Below are 19,014 nucleotides of genomic sequence, written 5' to 3'. Positions count from 1 at the left end.
TGCACATGAGAGTGTAATGAGCTAGTTTATTTAAAAAGGATCAATTTTCATTTGCGTTAGTGCTCAGATGATTTTTTGTATATAAACTATGCTAGGAAGTTCTTGTTATGTTGGTTGGTGTTAGCCAGTGTTTACACAGCACTAAGAAAATGTGAAGTGCTATACAAGTTCAAGTATTACTTCCTATGGAAAAGACAACCGAGGGAGGCAGCCATTTCTTTTAACTGCAGCGGAAACAAATACAAAATTATGGAATGTAGTCTTCGTCTTGTTTGAATTGGGTTCCTTGAATGTTGATCTCTGCCATACTGGTGAAATTTAGAGAAAGTTTTCTAACCAAATGCTAATATGGGGCAAGTGTACTTCTCTCTTTTTTCCCTGATACTGGTGGGGTCTGTGTGTATGCATGCCTGCAGATGCACACCCCTACTTTCCTGGTTGCTGGAAAGGATCCACTTCTGTGGATCATCTCTTGGATGGTAAATGTTGGTTAGGGAATTCTTCCCAGGGCATGCAGAGGGGACTTAGGCCTTTTCCCCCCATCTCTTTTCCTCTTTGGTTTTACTTCCTTTGGATCACATGCTCCTCTTCTCCCTCTTTCTCCTACTTCCAATAACAAATACAGTCAACCTCAAAAAGGTTTGTGTTATAATTCTTTCTTTTCAATGATTTAGGACAGGGTGGCCAACCTGTGGCATGAATGCCACAGTGACACGGACAGCCTCTGTGTGTGATATGTGGCAGACCAGGGAGGGGACAGGCAGGTAGGACAGGGAGCAGAGAGCAAATCAGACAGTTGGGCAAGGGATTGGAGTGGCACTCAGGGAGGGGCTGATTTGTGGCACACCTGACAAAACTGTTGGTCTTTACCAGTTTAGGAAAAAAGCAGCAATAAAAAAAATGTACTCGAGTTCTGGGAAGGGAAACGCTTTCCTTCATCTAGCTGCTGTGAGCCAGTACCGGCCGAGAACAAGCTTATTCCTCATCAGTCCACTTTTTCACCTGTCTCTGAATATCAGGCCATCCAATAAATCCTTCTAATATATCACATTAAAGTGATTCTGAGTACTGTTAAAAATACATTATGGGGGAGGACTGGATGGGACGGAGATCTGAGTGCTGAGATGCAGAACCTTTCATCTCAAGGTCACCGACTTAAAACGGGCATGGGATGGTAGAGGGAAAAGCTGATGTTACATTGCAGATCGTTTTGTGAACTTTGTGAAATAATGTGATGACTTCCAGCCTGTTTCTTGCAGTCAGGTGTCTGTGTTACAGAAACCAGTATTATAGTTGTTGGCATGAAAACCTTCTTGGCAGTCTCAGCAGACAGGTCGTGAATTGAGTGGGCCTGGAAATTGAAGCACTGCTCACTCCGGGAGACTGAAGGTGTTGGGAGATATGTAGAAGGTCGTCATGCATTTGTTCTTAAAGTTTGATTAAGTGTCTTACACAGACATTGCTTTCACTTTGAGGGAAAGGCAAGGGGGAGAAGAGATGGCAAAGCAGTGTTGTGAAAAATGAAGCCTAACATATTTTTACAGGTTCTGTATCAGTTGTGCTCACGTTGTAGGAATGTGACATGCCAAAAAAATTTCAGACATGCTAGAAACATTCGCCTCTTACTCTGAATATGAGAACGAGCTGTTTCAAAACAAGTGTAAAAGGCAGTGATAAGGAATGTCAAGGTTCTCGTTAACGTGTGCTGTTGTAGACAATAAGGAAGTTGGACAACTGTGTAGAAGTTTGGAAGGAAATGGGTGGAGTCCGCAGTGATTGGAAAAACAGGGCCGGGTGGTGTCGTCGGCTATTAGAAGGGTTTGGCTTGGTATAATCTAACTTCAGAAAGATGAGCAGGCCAATATGAATGTGAGCTAGTTCATGCTTTCTGTTTTCAGTCCTTACCTTGTTTCATTTGTTGGGTGGTGTTTCTCATTTTAGCTCTCTTATATGTAAAAGCTGCTGATAAATCCCACAGACAAGTGATTTCCAAACACCAGCGTATGCCTAGGATGAAGAAAATGGCAGGGACAATGAAAACACCCCATTTTTTAAAAACAATGTATTTCAGTAATATTTGCATTTAAGTAATTGGGTAGGGAGGTTGTGCTCATTGTTGCTAGGGGCTGGAAGGGACCTTCCAGATCATCGGGTCCAGCCCCCCTGCGCCTGGAAAGATTGCTGGGGTCATCTTTAAACATGCAGAAAATTGTTGTCTCTGGATTTTCACATTCAAATTTTTCACTGAGCAAGAGCTTTCACTTGTGGTTTTATTTAAGGATTTGTTTTTGTTTTGTTTTTTTTAACTGGGTCTCAACTGATTTGAAGAAAAAAAAATCACAACAGCCCCTCCAAGTCATGGCTTTTTATAAATTTTCCATTCTTTTGAAACAGTACCAAAGAAATAGGAATCTTAGATGGTTATACAGCTTTTGGGTAGCGTGTTGCTTGTACTTGGTGTTCTTTAAAGCTTGTCACAGTGCGATTTTTAGTTTCCAAAGTAGAATCCGCTCTTTCAAAATGTCATTTTTGTCAGAGGAAGGGTAAACAAACTATTCACTGAAGATAATGAGCTAATTAATTTCCTCCAAATCATGTTTGTGATAAACTGTTTGCCTAGGTAGGCTGAAAGGGCATTTTAGTTCATATGCTTTTTTCCTAGATGACATGTAATCAGATGATTTGAAATGTAATTTTATTCAGTTAACTGCATTTAACATTTTAATGAAATATATTTATAGAGGAATCTATTAATTTATTTGACTTGTGTCCAGCTGGTATTTCTATTTTTTGCTGATCTTTGTTGTGCTGCCAGAAAGGATATTAGTCAGAATTTGAAATTGAATTTTCTTTTTTTTTCTTTTTTTTCTTTTGAAGCAGTTAAAACAAGTACGTACGATACTAATTGCAGTTGTAATCTGTTTTGACTGCTGTTTATTAGAGGATAAATATTTCCATTAAAATTGGACTGCAAAATGCAATTTTGGAGTTGGTGTCCAGACCGCTAGTTTTGTAAAGGATTAAAAAGGTGCTATAAAAATATTTTTAAAAAGCACATGAAGCTGTATTAAACTTATCATCATTGATAGAGAAAATTAACTCTTCCCTGAAAAAAAAATTCCATTGTCCACACAATAAACTTTGTATAACCTCTTTAATATCCTTGGGTAGATTTCCTACATGGTGTGTATTGTGTGAAAAGCAGTTTGTTCAGATTATTCTGTTTGTTCAGAATAACTCTGTCTGTTTGGATTATTTTACACTTTTAGGGGGGCAAGTGATACTTGACATTGCTATAACCATGCTCTACCTTCTCTGTGACTTGAGGAAGAGAGATGTCCTTCATTTTTTTTGTCTCCTGTTTCTTTCCTTTTCCCTTCAGCTTTCCATCCCCTTCTCTCGCTCAACCTCTAGATGTTTGGTGTGTCCTCACAGGGGTCCCAATATGAGCAACACTTACAAACTTTGGGGTTGTAGGCCCAACGCTTCCTGCATTCTGACCCTTGCTAGTCTGCTTTTGGCAAAATCACTTATCCTCCATGTCGCTGGATTTGCACTCGCAGCATGGCTATAATGTACCTTAAGGTATTTTGAGATCTGTGGGTGAGATGTTTGCTCATGTTGTCTGTCAATTATTTAATGGTTGTGGAAAGCTATATAAGCGCTAACCCTGAGGAGAGAAAGTGCTAGGGTATCATGTTCCTGAATCCCTAGGCAGGCATGTCCAGTCCCTCTACTGATTCTCACCGCTTTGTCATGCAGCAGCAAATAAGATTAACTACTCTATTCAGCTTCACTTCTGCTGTTGTGTGGACAACAGGGAAGCTGTGAAGAATGCCTGTTTCACCTTGTTGACCCTTTTGGAAAGCTCAGAGCAGCAGCAGAGGCAGATGCTAATTATTCAGCCTAAACGAGGGAGATTGGGAGGGTTGGGGGGGGAGGGAAGGATAGAATAGTACAGGCCACCTTCCCCTTCGGCAGTTTCCGGGAGGCCCTGAGGCTGAAGAGGGGTAGCTAGGGTCATCGCCACCCCCAACCCTGCTGTTGCCAGAAGAGGGAGAAGTAGGAGAGCTTTCTCCTTTCAGCAGGTGGAGAGAAGCAAATGTACACATTTGTCAAATACCTGTTACCTAGCGGCTGATAGGGACGGTGACCAGCACCCTGGAAATCCCAGCACGGGCTTCAGCAGCGTGAACTTTAAGTGCGTGTAGGGCATCATCTCAGGGGTTGCATTTCCTACGCCACCCCTTCCACTCACCACCTCGAGCCATCTCCTTCACATGCACTCATTTATGGCATCTTTGGCTAGTCCGCTTTACTCCTGGGGGTAGTGAGTGTCTGGTAGATATGTTTTGAGCATTTGTGTCTAGATGAAAATCTTATTCAGCCTGATTTTTAATCAGGATAAAAGGTCCCATTAATTTTCTGCAGCTTTGATGAAAATAATCTCAATCAGCATTGCTGTACTTGACCTTTTGTAATAGGTTGTGGTAATATCCTGGGTTGTTTTTATGTTTGTTTTTTCTTAATTTCTAATATCGCCTATAACTTAAGCATCGGAGGCTCTTCGGCCCAGCATCGCATTTAGTTACTTCCCCTGCCTCGTGGCTGGAACCAGAACATAAATGATCTCGTATTCACTTCCTGCAAAGTAGTGTTGACAGCAACTGGCCAAGCCAAAAACTTGACATCGGTATTTAAGAGTTTTTTGAGATTCTCTTCTGAAGTTCTCGAGGTGTTAGCATTGTTTCTAGGAAGGGAAATATGAAGTCAAAGATGGAGTTTCTGGGCTAGATGGTATTTAAAGCAGAGAAAGGAAAAGAATCTGCCTCTGGAGCCATCAAACCTGAGGGGTATTTTTGTGCTGTTAGAAGGCTGCATGAGTTCGTATGTCCTTTAAATGGACAAGGGTTCATTTATGTTTGGGATCTATTTGGCAGTAGACTAATTTTTCTCCGTAATTAGGTGCCTGCTGCTCACCCGTGACTCTTAACTAGTGTAAAAATATACAAATCATAGGAATTTCAGACAATATTGGTAATCTAAAACCCTTCTCCTGTAATGGTCCAGTAACCAAAGGAAAACTTTTAGAGCCTCTAGCTTTGCACAGTTGGGCCAGCAATCTGCCATGCATATTGCCAAACAGGCACAGGTGGTTTTTGACATACACTAGGCCCAAGTGGGTATATATAATTAAAAAAATCATCATTGGCAACCTCAGCAGGTTCCTTTTGCAGCATGAACCAGTCCTCATACAGTCGTTCGCGAAGTCTAGGTTCCAGCAGCCAGATTTTAGTTTCTGGGTGCAGTAACGACTAGCTTAATTTCTTCTTGGCAGAGCTGTGTGAAATTCTATAGCCTTAGCAAGAACCATTTTGGCATATTCCCAGAAAGGAACGGGCTCACAATTCAGCATAGGATTTGTTTCAAAAAAATATTTCGACTGATTACTTAGTTATTTTTAAATAGTACATCGTTAAATAAGAAAGCATTGCCACCTGCAAAAGCAAGTCACTGTAAATATACCAGCGTTACAGTCAAGGCTTGAAATACATACCCAGGAACTATTGGCTAAGTACTAAGCGTCCCAGCCAGGGTAAAAAATAACATGCTGTCCTGCCATGGTCACATCTCCCCAAAATTTTAAGAATAAAATAGGTGGATGTTGGCTTTAAGTGTAACATCACAATCAGTTTTCTTGGAAAGTTCCTTTTGTAAGCATAGGGGATAAAACGTTTTTATTAGGTAAAAGCTTCGTTTTTTGAAGATGTTAATGGCATAACCTCGCCCAGTCTTTTTTCTTGCTGTAGGTGCATGATTTTTCAAGTCCTGATTGTAGGCATAAAAGAGGGAGATTGGGGTAATACCTGATAACAAAACAGCGATGTTCAGCATCATACTTTAAAAAGCAAGGAAATCCATTGTTCAGTTTACTGCTTAATCTGTAATTTATATCATTCTAGCTACAGTGCAGTACTTGCTAAAATACATAATATGTAAAATTAGCACAGCATGCTTTCTTCTCTCTTTGCCTGAGATTGGTTAGTGTGAATTGAATTCCTTGCTGTTCTGCTGGAGCAAATAGCACACAATGCAGAAATCAGTGCATCTCGGACCCTGGATGTAGGGAGAGTGTCTCCTCTTCCATTCGGAGAGAGATGTAAAGTTTAAAAGCCTTCCAGCTAAACCTCTGGCCCTGCACAGCGATCCTCCAGGTTTGGGACTACATGCTGGCATTCTCTTTTTCAGGATTAGTGCCTAAACAAGGGAAAGTAGGAGGAAGAAGCAAAATGGTTACTTGTATTGATGGGCAAAAAAGCATTGTGTTCTTTTTCCGTTAGAGAAGGAAGTCTGGCGTATGGGTGTGGAATACCTCAACTAAACTCTGTATATAAATAAGAAAAATTTGGGAAGAGGTTAGCAGTTTTAAGAACATGTCAATCAGGCCCCAGATGAGAAGCCAGAAGAAACAACCTGAGATTGCGGGATAGCCAGATGCATTTGTTGCAAATGGATCAGTACAACTAAAGTGAACAGTTGGGTAAACGAAATAGGTAAGCAATTTAAAAGTCGACGTGAAGTCCCATTGTTCAGATACATGGGGCAGATTATGACGTTCTTAAGAGTCACTGCTTCCGATTGCCTGCAGATCCAGGAAAGGCAGCACGGCATCAGCATACCTGAAAGGTTTCTTCACAGCTGCAAGGGCACTTTCTAGCTCCTGACCACTCCTTCCTTCTGGGAACCAGCCAGAGGAGGTGGCATACACGGAGAGAGCAGGCCACAGGCATGGAGGAACTGGCACGGAGCCTAGAGCAGCACAGTGTGCAGAAGCACGAAGCTGCAAGCAGCTAGGAGGAGGGCAGGCCGAGGAGGGAGGAGGAGCCTCGCTGTGGAGGAGAGAGACGGGCTTCCTGCCGGCATGGGCAGGAGAGGAGAGGGCATGGGATCTCAGAGCTAGCCCCTTCAGGGCAAAGGCGCCGCGTTAAAGGGACGCTTGCCACATGGCTCGATCCTGACATTTGACCAAATGCAAAACAGTGCGATGTTTATAAAAGCTTCCTGGTTTGCTGCTTTTGGGAAATGTGTTCTCATGAACTCTGTCGACTATTCCAAGAACTGCAAACCTCAGATCAGCACCACAGAGCTTTTATCATTGCAGCAAGACGTATTCTGGGAAGTTCTGGAAACAGCATCAGGTAGCGAGCTACACAGATAAAGAGAGTTGTGTGGTGGTGTTTTTTTAACCACCAAGAAGAAAACAGCCATTTTCACATACCTGTGTATTTCTGTGTTGCATAGCTTTTTATCTCCCCCTTTCCTCTCTCAGCCCACCACCTCCAGGCAGCTGCCATACTCTGACAAAAGAGAGAGGCCACTCACAGATTCCCTTGTGTCGCACAGCTAGGAGCTAGCTCGGAGAAGTCTCAGCATGGTGCATTGCCAGTGTGGATTTCTGCTCAGCTCGGCTTCCCACAAAACCAGTAACAATAAGACCTGTCACTGGGATGAGGGAGAGGGGGAGTACTGTGGGGAACCTGCCTAAAGGTATATGGGAGGGAGACGATGGCATTTGCAGGAAGAGCAAGTCTTTACTGGGAGAGCTTTTGCATGGCGGCAAGCTACAGGGCTGCGGTCTGGCTGGGGATATCCATGGGGGAGAAGAGAAGGGGAAGAAAAGCAGATAAAACTGAAGGAGGTGAGAGGAAAAACGCAAGTAAGGAAATACGGTGAGGAGGAAGATAAATAAGCAGAGAGAAGAATCGGTGGCATTAGGTAAATTGGGGGGGGCAACATTTCTTTAAAAAAAAAAAATTGGGAAAGAAGAGACATTACAGCAACAAAAAAAATTGTACCTTGGCTTCTACCTTTTGAAATGAAAATGTTTGCTTTAATGTATTTTGTACACGTGACTGACATGACACGGTTTTCTCCGTGTGAAAAATAGTTCCGTCCTGCTTTTGCTATTTCTGTGGCTGGGATGTGGACAGATGCACGTGCGTGGGCGCACCCCCGATTACTAGAATCCTTCTCTTTGCTCTTGTCTTTCTTTAGAGCGTTTGCTCTTGTTGCTCTACCTCATGCGAAATATGGATTTCTGTAGCATCAGTTATATTTCTTAGAAAATGTAGGGGTACTTAGGATGTGGCTGTGGCTTCTTCTGCGACCAGTAGGTTGTCGCGACTTTTGTAAGGCTACGGACATGAATGTCTGCGAGAGTGTCTGTATTGGAGAAGAGGTCCAGAACTGAGCTACAGGGAAGGAAGCTGTTCATGGTGGACCCCTGCAAAAAACAATGTTTTTTGTGCATGCTTTGCTCCCTCTGCTGGTTCCGCAGCAAGCAGACGTCAGTCCCACGCTTGCTGGTAGGTTCTCATCTCTCACAGTGCCGCAGACATCCAGAGCTGGCCAAAAGCTGCCCAAATGTCAGGCTTGTGTCAAAACTCAAGATAAAATGAACGCCTACAATATTGAGGAATAATGACATTTTATTTACAGTTCTCTAATTGGTATTACTTGGGTGGGCGTTCCCCCCCCCCCAAAGTACTGGAGTATTTATTCTCGTATTGATTTCCAGTTTGCTTTTTCTGACTTTTCAGTTATTTCCTGACAGTGGTATCTCAACTTATCATTAGTACTATTGATGATAATATTATATTCCCGAATATATGCCACCAAGTGATAGAAGCAGAGGAGCTGGCATTTTGTCCCTGATGTTCAAAGCCTACAAGCTGTGTTTTTTAAGCATCGCCAGAAGAGGGAGTGTATAATACTTCTGACGTAAAGATACCTTCCAATGTATTTTCAAATAGCTAATCAATAAATACATGATTTACATGTATAACTTGTAAGTAAAAATCTTGGAAGAAATTTCAATTGTTGACTTAAACTCCCAGTATTAAGGAAGCTAAGAGTTGATGATATTTTTAAATTTCTTTTAATGTCCTAACAGACTATAAATAATTATTTGTTCTTTATTTAGTAGCCGTAAAAAAAAAAAGGATATCACAAATGGAAACTGAAGTCCTGTCACATTTCTAAACTTTGCAGGGTGTGTTTAATTACAATGAATGTTTAATACTTGATAGTTTTAATGAGCAGTGTTGTATTTGGCTTCCCCCCCTATCTATAACAGTCAGGAGGGAACTGTGCATGCCACTTGATAAAACATTACAAAATGAAACCATCTAAACCTTTACATTTCATGAAACTTTCAAAAAGTAGCAAATTGAAATGTGTGAAATTTAATATTGTATTTCCTTGTGTGTGATATGTCCCTTGCCTGAATATGTGGGCTATTGCAACCTCATTGGGATTGTCGTGACGATTACGTCAGCTGCTTTTCATGAACCTGGAAGACCATCACTCTTACCTTGTAGTTGCTTCTTGTGCGTAAGAAAAAACCTTGTTCTGTTCACCCTGGAAAGCATGAACTTCTGTGACCGCAAAACCTGCATGCGAGGGACGTGCAGCATGTTAATGCAGTGAAAGGAAGGTTTATCCACTGCACAGTCACACAAGCCACGGGAGAGAAACCACTATGTACCTGGCATCCTGGTGCTGCTTAGGGTGGCGAGCATCCTACTTGCTGCTGTTCCCTGCTTTTGATTCTGCAACCGCCCCGGGGACTGCAGGGGACCAGAATTACCGTGGCGGTAGAAACCTGTTCCACCAACAGTGGTTGGGCTGGAATAAGGATCAGCTTTAAGAGGATCTGTCTTTTCTTGATTAACAGAACAAAACGTTTTGTTCCTGTGGTGGTGAGGGACTCTTCCATTCCACTCCCTGTGGTCTGGAGACTGGCACAGGGCAGGGTTCCTGCCGAGTTAATGCAGTTCCCACATAATTGAGCTTCCCTTCGCCGCTTGGCAAGGCTGTCAGGAAATATTTGGCTCACGGGTCTGTAACACAGAGGATAGCTTTCAAAAGGGAGACTTCTCTTTCAGCTAGAAGTTTTTCTTACGTGTCTGCACAAAGCAGGAACATCCTCTCTCCCTTAGGATATTGTATTCCTGGTGACAGGCCCTCCTATGTGTAGCCTCTGTTGTTCCCAGGAACCTGGTTTGTCATATTTGGCAGTAGTGTTTTGCAGCTAGTTCAGTGGTTTGGGACAGGGGTCCACCTTCTTTTGATCAAGAGCCTCCTATGCCCCTCTGAGGCTCAACCTGTAGACTCTGCTGCCTTATCAGTAGAGCTACATTGGATCTCGCGCAGTGTTTCCTACACAGCATGCATTTCTATTGACTTCAGAAACAGCCTGTTAGGCATTCGCAGATTTGCACTGTTTTAGTTGGATCTGGATAAATTCAGCTGCCAGGAGGAAAGCCAGACAGTGCTAGAAAGTGTCCTGTTGTGACATCGCAAAAGTTTTCACTTGCATTTCTAAAGCCAAGATTTTGGTGCTGTAGCTGTAGCTGGTTCCTCCGAAATAAAACAAGCTGCTTGGATGGGGATGAAGTTATAAAGTGATTTATTTAATTCCTTCTGTGCCTTTCATCTGCCATCGTAAAGTGTTTTAAGCATGTGAAGGGACTCGCTCGTTTTTGTCTAATGCAGACTCAGGCTGCTGCTGTGTTTGTCTGGCCAGTGTGCTTTCCATAGCATCCAGATCTGCAGCAAGGAGGCTGCTGCAGGGCCAGCTGCTGACCTTTGGTAGCAGTCAGTCTCCCTCTGCAATCACCACGATGCGTACGGGGAAGCGACAGGCTTTTTCGAATATGCTAGAAGCACTGACAGGCTGCTGAGCTCCCTGCTACTTCCTCTGTGCAGTACCGCTTGTCCTAGCGACTGCGTTCGGGAAGAGCTAAGACTGTAAACATGAAATGCTTCCCCAGGAATGGATTTCTCTGCATTTGTGCACATTGGCATGGAGCGGGGACGCTGTGAAATCTGCCTGCACATCCTCGAAAAGAGCAGAAATCCACAGGATGGTTTTCTACCTATGGCACGTGTATTTGCACGTGTGTGAAATGTTTGTGTTTCTATAAAGCTAAATGCATGTGCTGAGTTGATAACCATGCAGGACTCTATAACTTGACCGCCTGCTTCTCCTCTTTCCTCTACGCCAGCTTTCTAGGACTTTTCCCTTTTCCTAAAACCTAAGCAACTGTTTCTGCTTCTGCTTTCCCCCTGCCCCCTATGTACAAATACTGCCCGGTGAGCAAACAAATTTCCTGAAGCCCAGGACTGAGAATAAATAAATATTGAGTAGGAACTGTTTGCGGCCTTGTGATCTATTTGTTCCCAGCTTTGCAGAACAAGGTTTGCACCTTGTTGGAGACCGAATATAAGGTGTTGGAGGGTCGTGGCTTTGTCCATTGTTACTCAAGCGTGTTCTGGGGTGTCCTTGTCTTGAGCCAGTGGCTCCGTTCTGGTGGCATTGCTTCTTGAATTCAAGCATCGCTATTACAGCATAGTTTAGGTGAACTCATTCATACTAGAAATACAAAAAACCCACTGTAGTGGGAGGCAGCGGCTGCTGCAGCAGAGTGGAGCCCAGCTCCCTCTCCCCCATGGGTGGCATAGCTGGAGTGGAGCCTGTGGGGGTGGGGGGATGCGGGTTGCCCACTGTAGGGTTGGAGCTCCTTGCCCTGCTGCCCTCCCCGCCCCCCCCGTGACCCCCGCAGCCCAGCGAGTGGGACCTGGCATGGCAGGGAAGAGTGGGGCAGGGAAGCTCCCTGCTGCTGGGAGCTCCATACCACCATGGCGAGGTGCCCCCTCCCCACCTGGCAGCAGTGGCGGTGGTGGCACGGAGTTGTGCCTCCCGGTGCTGCCGGCTGGGCAAGGGGTGCCTTGCCGTGGTGGTGGTGGTGGCGGCATTGAGCTTCCCCGCTCTGCCCTGCTACACCGGGTCCCGCCGGCCGGGCTGCAGAGGCCCCAGGGGAGGGCAGCAGGGTGGGAAGCCCTAAGCCCACAGCAGGCAACCTCTCTCCACCCCATGCACAAATCTGGGGGACATGTCCCCCTCCCCCAGTGTGCACGCAGCAATGCAGAGGAAGCCCCCCCACCCCCTGGATGAGGTGTCTGCAGCTCTGTCCTGCTCCCAGCCCCAGGCCCCAAGCATTGCCCAGGCCAGCCCTTCCCTCCCTCCATCCCTCGCTATGAGGGCCTCAACCCCTCCTCCCTGCCAGACTTACCTGGGGGAGCAGCTCTCCAGGCTGCCTTGTGCATGTGTATGGGACACGCCAGTGCCTGCCCACCCTCTCCCAGGTGCCCCCAGCCCCCTGAGGGCTGGAACTGTGCCAGCCCGTGAGGGTAAACCCTCGTTTCCCGCATTTTTCTCCTTTAAAGGAGAAAATCTGGGTTTTTCTCCTTAAAATGAAAAAAATCCACATTTTACCACATTTTTTCATGGTGAATGGAAAACCCAGATCCCTGTTTAATCACTATAAAATAAAATCCAAAGGTTGTTTAAAATCATTCCAAAACCTGGTTTTGGTGACTTTTACGACGTACCAAACATGACGACGTGGTTTTCTTGGCACCCGCTGCAGGTGACATACATTACTCATTCAGACCCTTCTATCCTACCCTTCGGGATACCGCACGTGTGTGTCCATGCACTGAATGATTATTAGTAATGTGCGAGATGCGTCCCTTTTTCATTGCTGTAGGCTTGCAGCAAGGAGCTAGGGAGCTGCTTCGCGCTCTCCTAATTCCTCGGAAGCAATCTTTCTCTTGCCATGATAGTTTCGACGTAGTTTAACGTAACTCTGCTGGGTGCTCTTGCAACAAAGCCCAGGGAACTCGGTTTCTCCGCAGTGACGCACATCAAGCTGTTTCTCCCCCTCCCTGCCCCTGCCTGTCTGCTCCATTCTTGTAAGCAGCCTGATGCTCGGAGAGCAGGATACTTGTCGTTTCCATTACTTTCCTTGCTTACTACAGCCGAGCAGACAAGCGGAGGGAGGAGAGGGAACAATATGAGACGCATGTACTCAAACTGAACCACAGCTTAGAGGGCTAATTTTAGGCCCCTGAACCTAAAAGTAGGCAGGTTAACTCTCAGTTCAAATTGTTTGTCTGTTTCTCCTTGTTTTTTGAGGAGTGTTTTAGAAAACAGATCTAAAAAAAGAAATTAAGATATTTAGAAATAAAGCACTCTACTGGGTTTTTTTTTTGTTTTGTTTTTTGCTTTTGCAGAAGTCGACTTTAAGAACCCGTTTAATTATGCAGCAGAGATTTTATCAAGGCTGTTTTGTAAGGACTCCAAAAAGAATAAATTGGGATTTTTTTTTTTTTTCCTGAAAATATAATTGCTTGAAAGCCTCTAGTCAACCAGCTTGAAATAATTGCGAAAAAATTGTGGGGAAAATGTGTGCACATGCATATGTGTGTGTATATGCGCACATTAGGAAGCATAAAATCTCATTATTTTCCTTCAAAGCAATGGTACAGCCTTTCCAGTTTTCTCACCATGTTCAAGGTCCCCACCATACTTCCCAGTCCCATTCCCAGCCCATGCTTACCCATCAGCTGCTGGGGTCCCTCCACCCTTGGCCGCTGCAGGATGACATGATGAACAGTGCTACTTCATAATCAAACTGATAATGATTGCAGCATTTTAGTCAGTTTTTTTGGTAGCCTTTTCCACAGACAAAACCCTTCTTTGCTGCTGGGCTTGCTGCTTCTGAAAGGGAATACACAGAAACAAAGATGAAGACAAACAAGCGCTGGTTTATTCGGGGCAAAGACCTCCATGTTTATATCCCAGGCGCTAGTTTGAACGCAAAGATTATACGGATCACCAGTGTGTAGTGCAGGGCTACCCAGTGTTTATTGTTGGTAGACTACTGTGCAATGTGAAAAATAAAATTGTAGGCTGCCGCTAACTAACTTCAGCAGTCAGGTTAGAGGGGAGGGGGAAGAGATGGATGCTAATAGTCAATACAGGAAGATATCCTTATACTCTCAAATTGTTTTGGGTGCAGTTGATGGCCAAATGGTATTTTCCTCTCCCATTTATTGGGAGTCAGGGGGCCGTGAAACTGATTTTTCTCTCTGGTGGTCTCTCTAATCTATTGGTTTGGAGTTGTGATCCCCAGGCTCCCATGTGCCTGTCATGTGAAGCTTGAAAATTGTGATGTTAGGATATTAAAAAAAAAAAAAGCCTGTTTTGAAATTGTATTGTTTTAAATGTACCTGTGTCTAGAGAAACTAATTTAATAGGACTTGTCCTAAGTTCTGGAAATCCTTAGAGGGAAAAATAATAAATGCGTAATAACATCAAGTTTTAATTGCACTTTTTTTGTCTGGTAATTATCAAGTTTCTCAGGCATGACAGACTTCTTTCTGGGGTAGGAAGTTTGAATATTGATTCTTCTTTTTTTCTCTATATACTAAAATAAATAATCTGGCACAGTTGACTGTAAGGTACTGAATAGTGAGATCTAATGAGGTGTTAAATCATAGGAGTCTGACCAAAATTCAACTTACTGGTAACCACACAATGATTTTCTTTTTAGGGCTCTGCGATAAAAAGCAGATGAATTATATGTATAATTTATACTGAAATAAGATTTAAAAATAAAATCCATAGTATATTATGATAAAAAGTAATCAGGTTTTGACGTGGAGAATGCAAATAATTTTAGAGATTAATTTTAATATATTGGCTTATTATCAAGTCACTGTAAACGGAGCTTTCATATTCATGTTAAAATGGTATGTGACTGTTAAGTGGCGTTTGCTTTTGTAACATCCAGTCCACAGTAATCTGTTAGTATGCCCGGGACAGTAATGCTGCTTTAAAGAAACAGAAAATTAGGGCAGTAAGTGATTGAGACAGTAGCACGTTAACATGATAAATTGTTGGAGTGCTGCCTTCTCAAACTCTGGCACTTTGCCATGAAAATAGAGGGATTAATTTACATTAGCCAGGGCTCCTGGTATGACCATATTAGAAAAAACCTGAGACTCCACCTCCTGTTTTACTATTTATCTGCCAGGACCTTTGTGACTCAAGTGCACTTTATTGTAGTAGCAAATGTTACATAAGACCAAACATGGAGCCTGTTTGGCGTTTGTGGGCAGATCCAAACTATGAGGCAAGGCTGTAGAGGAGCAAGTGTGCAATGAAGCACAATCAATTTTAGGTGAATGGGAGTTAACAAGAAGGCTTTCCAGCACAGCCCTTCTCTTTGCACAGGGCTGAAAGCTCTGGGTAACTTTTCTTGTGCAGTTTTCAGAGGCAGGAACTGGCAAAGAGCCCAGATCTGCATGGAGTTTGCAGAAGGTTGGTATAGTTCTGTACTAACGCCACATGAAACTAAAAGACTTCTACTTTGTGATTTTGCTACGTTTGTTTATACTCAGCCAGAGGTGGAGTTGAACACTGCTGCAGATCGTGTAGATGGCCCTTGCAGAGTTAGTTGATCAAAGTGGATAATCGCAAAATGAGGGATTAACTGCTGCAAGCGGCCCACATAAGCCATTCTGAAATGTCATTTGAGTGATTTGGCCAAAGTTCAAAAGCAGATGGGAGTTGAGTTTGCTATTAACTCAGACAAAACGCTGAGGTTTGCACTAAGCCATCTCTGTGTCTTGAAATATAGCCGTTCTTTTCAAAATGTGCTGCAGAAAAGTATGATTGTTTATTATGGAGTTGATGTCTAAAATTGGAGCTAACATTTTTATAAAGTTTTAACTGTCTGGGTCTTTTATCTTGTTTGTGGTAACTGTGGTTTCTTGAAACAGGAAGTGCTGCAAACAGTATAATCTGTTTAAAAGCTGTTTCCCTGCAGAAACTTGAAATCCAAAAGCAAATTAAAGAACCAGTGTCAATGGGGAAGGGAGGGAAGCAGTAGCAGTTAAAACCTTTAAAGTAGATTGTAATGCTGTCACTATTCTATCCAATCAGCCTCATTTTATCAAATTATTAACTAAGGAATAAGCTAGTAAGAACATGTTTGTTTGAACTGTTTTCCTAGTGGCACCCAGCTGGGTAATTTTATCTGATGCATTCTCTTTTATAGACCCGAGCCTTTGTTTATAGTGGTCAGGATGATCGTTTTGTTGTTCACCGTGGGCTGAAATGTGGCAGTAAATTGTCAGCCTGAAAGTGCTTTGAATCCAACTGCATTTGTGTGTTAAGAGCATTAACTAAAGCGTTAATTTTTAGTTGCAGGCTGACATGTTCTAGCTGCACCACCGCTGGGCTCTTTTCAAATGAAATTGAAAATGGTCGAATTCTTTGGCTTTGAAAAGTGGGAGTTGTGTGAGCACCGTAATTGCCGGCATGCTTGCTTCTTGTCATTGTTTGGTGATATCAGTGACTTCAGTGTACCACCCCCCTCGCTGTAAATTTTTAGGCAGTATGTGTCGTTAAACATCCTGCAGAATCCTGGCATGTTACGTCGTAACTGCTCTGAGAGAGCTCCAGCATTAATGGAATAATTCTGATGGGTCTTTTTCTATGGTTAATAAAATGCTAGTGCCATAAAGTCATCAAACCAAACCAGTATAAACTAGCATTAAGGATCTGCCTTAAAGCAACAACAGAATAATTTGCTTCTGCTCTGTCGTGCCTAGGTTTTGTTGTGTGAATATTATATTCTGAGATACAGACTCTCAAAGGGAAGTTAAAGTTCTGAAACTTTAAAAAGTTATTGTAATTCATCTTTCCTTCCCTTGCAGAAATCCCCATTATGATAAAGCTTGGAAAAACTGGAAAGCTTGAAAACTGTAGAGTATTACCCAAACAGTTTAAAATCTTGTCCTGTATTTCTGTCACCTTTTAGTTTTACCTGATGTGGTCACTTTGATTTTGCAGTTTTTTGTAACTTGTTCCTATATACCTTAACACTTAGCATTTATAGTTAGCGGTGTGCCTAGCTCGGTATCTCATCTCTGAGAGGGACTGGAGCCAGATGCTTTACGGCGTGCCGCCCAAAAAGACACCCCAGCCCAAAAAACCCGTAGTCTTCCAAAGAGAGAGAGACTCTGAAGTCCCACCGTCAGCAATCGTCTTATGTCCTGAAGTAAAAATGTTTATATCCTTTAATTTTCATAACAGGTGAACTGATTATTCTAATTGTCCAGATGAATGTGTTGGCTTTTCTTTTTTTTAATCCTACAATCCTTTCAGTTTTTCAGCCAGGCTCAGTGATACCTTGTGGCAATGAGTTCCACAGGTCAGTTATGTACTATGTAAAAAATAAGATTTAATTGTTATTTTTTTGTTCACAGTGGATATCCCATTGCTCTTTCTTTTCTTAGACAGCACTTAGCAGGGCCGGCTTTCCCAGCTTATGTTCTCTGTTATCTTTTTTTTACAGTCCTGTGGTGGGTCTTTTTATTCATGTCCCCTCAGAAGTAAATTATCGTACTCTTTTTTTATTTTTTTATTTTCCTTTTTATGTAGATACCTTTCTGTCCCTGTAATATATATGTTTTCACTCTTTACCATTAATTTGGGTATCTTAGCAGCTGAATTACAAACTGTATGTATATTTAGGTTCACTTAGTGCTTTTTAATAGCTCTCAAACTGCATGGTTTTTATAGCAGAATACATCACACGTATCGGGCACTTTCTAAGAATTATGGTTTTTTGGTAACTATAGGCAGCACGATGCTTGTGAACTAGGAAAGTTTAAAGAATGGCATGGCAGGCATCATGTAAATGGGTGCAGAAATAGGGTGGAAACTGGATAGGTGTTTGAGTCATCTGAAATGATACTTTTTCGTCAAGGAAGAATGATATTTGGAGGATGTATTAATGTAATGAATATGACGTGCCAATATTTTGTAGTACTGGTATGAAAAAAAATCTTGCAACTCACATTGTCATTTCCAGCATGCTGATGTAAGTTCATTTTAGCAGAGGATGTGCCAGAGGTGTGAAGTCAGAAATGAAGTTGTTCAGATTAACCTTCATTCTCTATTTCCATGCTTTCCAACCGTTCATTTCTTGTAAAACCTCCCATTATAATTTCTGGAACAATGTTGTTGGTTTTGCTTTGGGTTTTTTATTCGTTTATTTGTTTCAGAAAACTATAATGTCCCTTTAAGGCTGTTTGGTTTAAGTGTGTGAGACTTTTCACAAACATTTTTTAAAGGGGTGAACCTTCTTGCCCTTTGCACATGGTTGAGGTATTATCCTGTTTCCTATTGCTGCTGTTCAAAGGACAGATGTGATTATGCAAAATTTGTTCTGAATAGCACATTTTTGTGTAAGCAACAACACGGTTTATATGGTGCCTGTTATTGTAATCAGACCATGTGGATATTGTAATGTCCTCAACAGGCTATGCAGAGATTAGCGTTTGTGTACTCTGATGTGGACATCGTAATCTCTGCATGGCCCGATTACAATCGGAGATGCTGCTATCTTTCCATAATAACTTTGCAGTATCTGTATTCCAGGGCTTGACAGATTTACAAAACTTCTACTAACTTAAAGGGCTGGGGCAGTTCCCTAGTGAGAAATCCATCTGTCCTCCCATCCTTTTTCAAACTGCTGGAGAAAAGGTGCTCGACTCCCTTCCTGGGAGCAATCCGGAGGAATGACATCCCTGGCATCTGCCTCTACCTAGAAGAGGCTTAATAAATTTGAAGACCCCTTCTTACCCTCCTGCTGCTGAAAAGGAAGGACTTTTGCTCCTGATTATCCCTGTCCCTTGCCCTCCATTTTGTAGTGGTTCTGCTTCATGAATAATTCAAGCCCCTGCCTCTATCAATTTTCCCACATGGTTCTTAACAGTTTCCCTGCTTACCCACAAGATTGTGAATAGCTGGAATGAACCTGACCGGGGTGTTACTAATTTCAGTCCACTACCGGGTTGGGAGCGCTATAAGCAGAAGCAGACGTAACAAAGCTGTCTTTTGGCAGACCTGGGAAAACCATGTTGTACCAGTATCTGGTTTTAAGGTTACTTTACAGGGAGGACTCGAAAAAACGTTTTAAAGGGAGATCTTAAATCCTGCAAAAATTGATTACTGAGCTACCCCTGCACTCTGTTCACCCGGGATTTGAACGGATTAGTAATAAATGCAGAAAATTGAAAAACTAGTGTTAG

The 19,014-nt window shown here is 42.8% G+C and overlaps 1 protein-coding gene across 7 annotated transcripts in view; it reads left to right on the top strand.

Moving 5' to 3' along the window:
- ATXN7 (ataxin 7) overlaps positions 1-19,014 on the top strand; it is a 104,091-nt gene that overhangs the window by 57,810 nt on the left and 27,267 nt on the right. The window contains exon 1 of one of the 7 annotated variants that reach the window (XM_090021185.1): positions 15,083-15,232. The exons of the other annotated variants lie outside the window; for them this stretch is intronic. Within the exon in view, the coding sequence (XP_089877311.1) occupies positions 15,097-15,232 (136 nt within the window). The 5' untranslated portion in view covers positions 15,083-15,096. Of the gene's footprint in view, positions 1-15,082; positions 15,233-19,014 lie in introns of those variants that run through there. 7 annotated transcript variants of the gene reach the window in all.

Source organism: Crocodylus siamensis, chromosome 11, assembly GCF_052110815.1.
Source record: "Crocodylus siamensis isolate JL-2025a chromosome 11, ASM5211081v1, whole genome shotgun sequence".
In the NCBI taxonomy this organism is placed as follows: Eukaryota; Metazoa; Chordata; order Crocodylia; family Crocodylidae; genus Crocodylus; species Crocodylus siamensis.
This window is presented reverse-complemented; position numbering and strand designations above follow the sequence as displayed.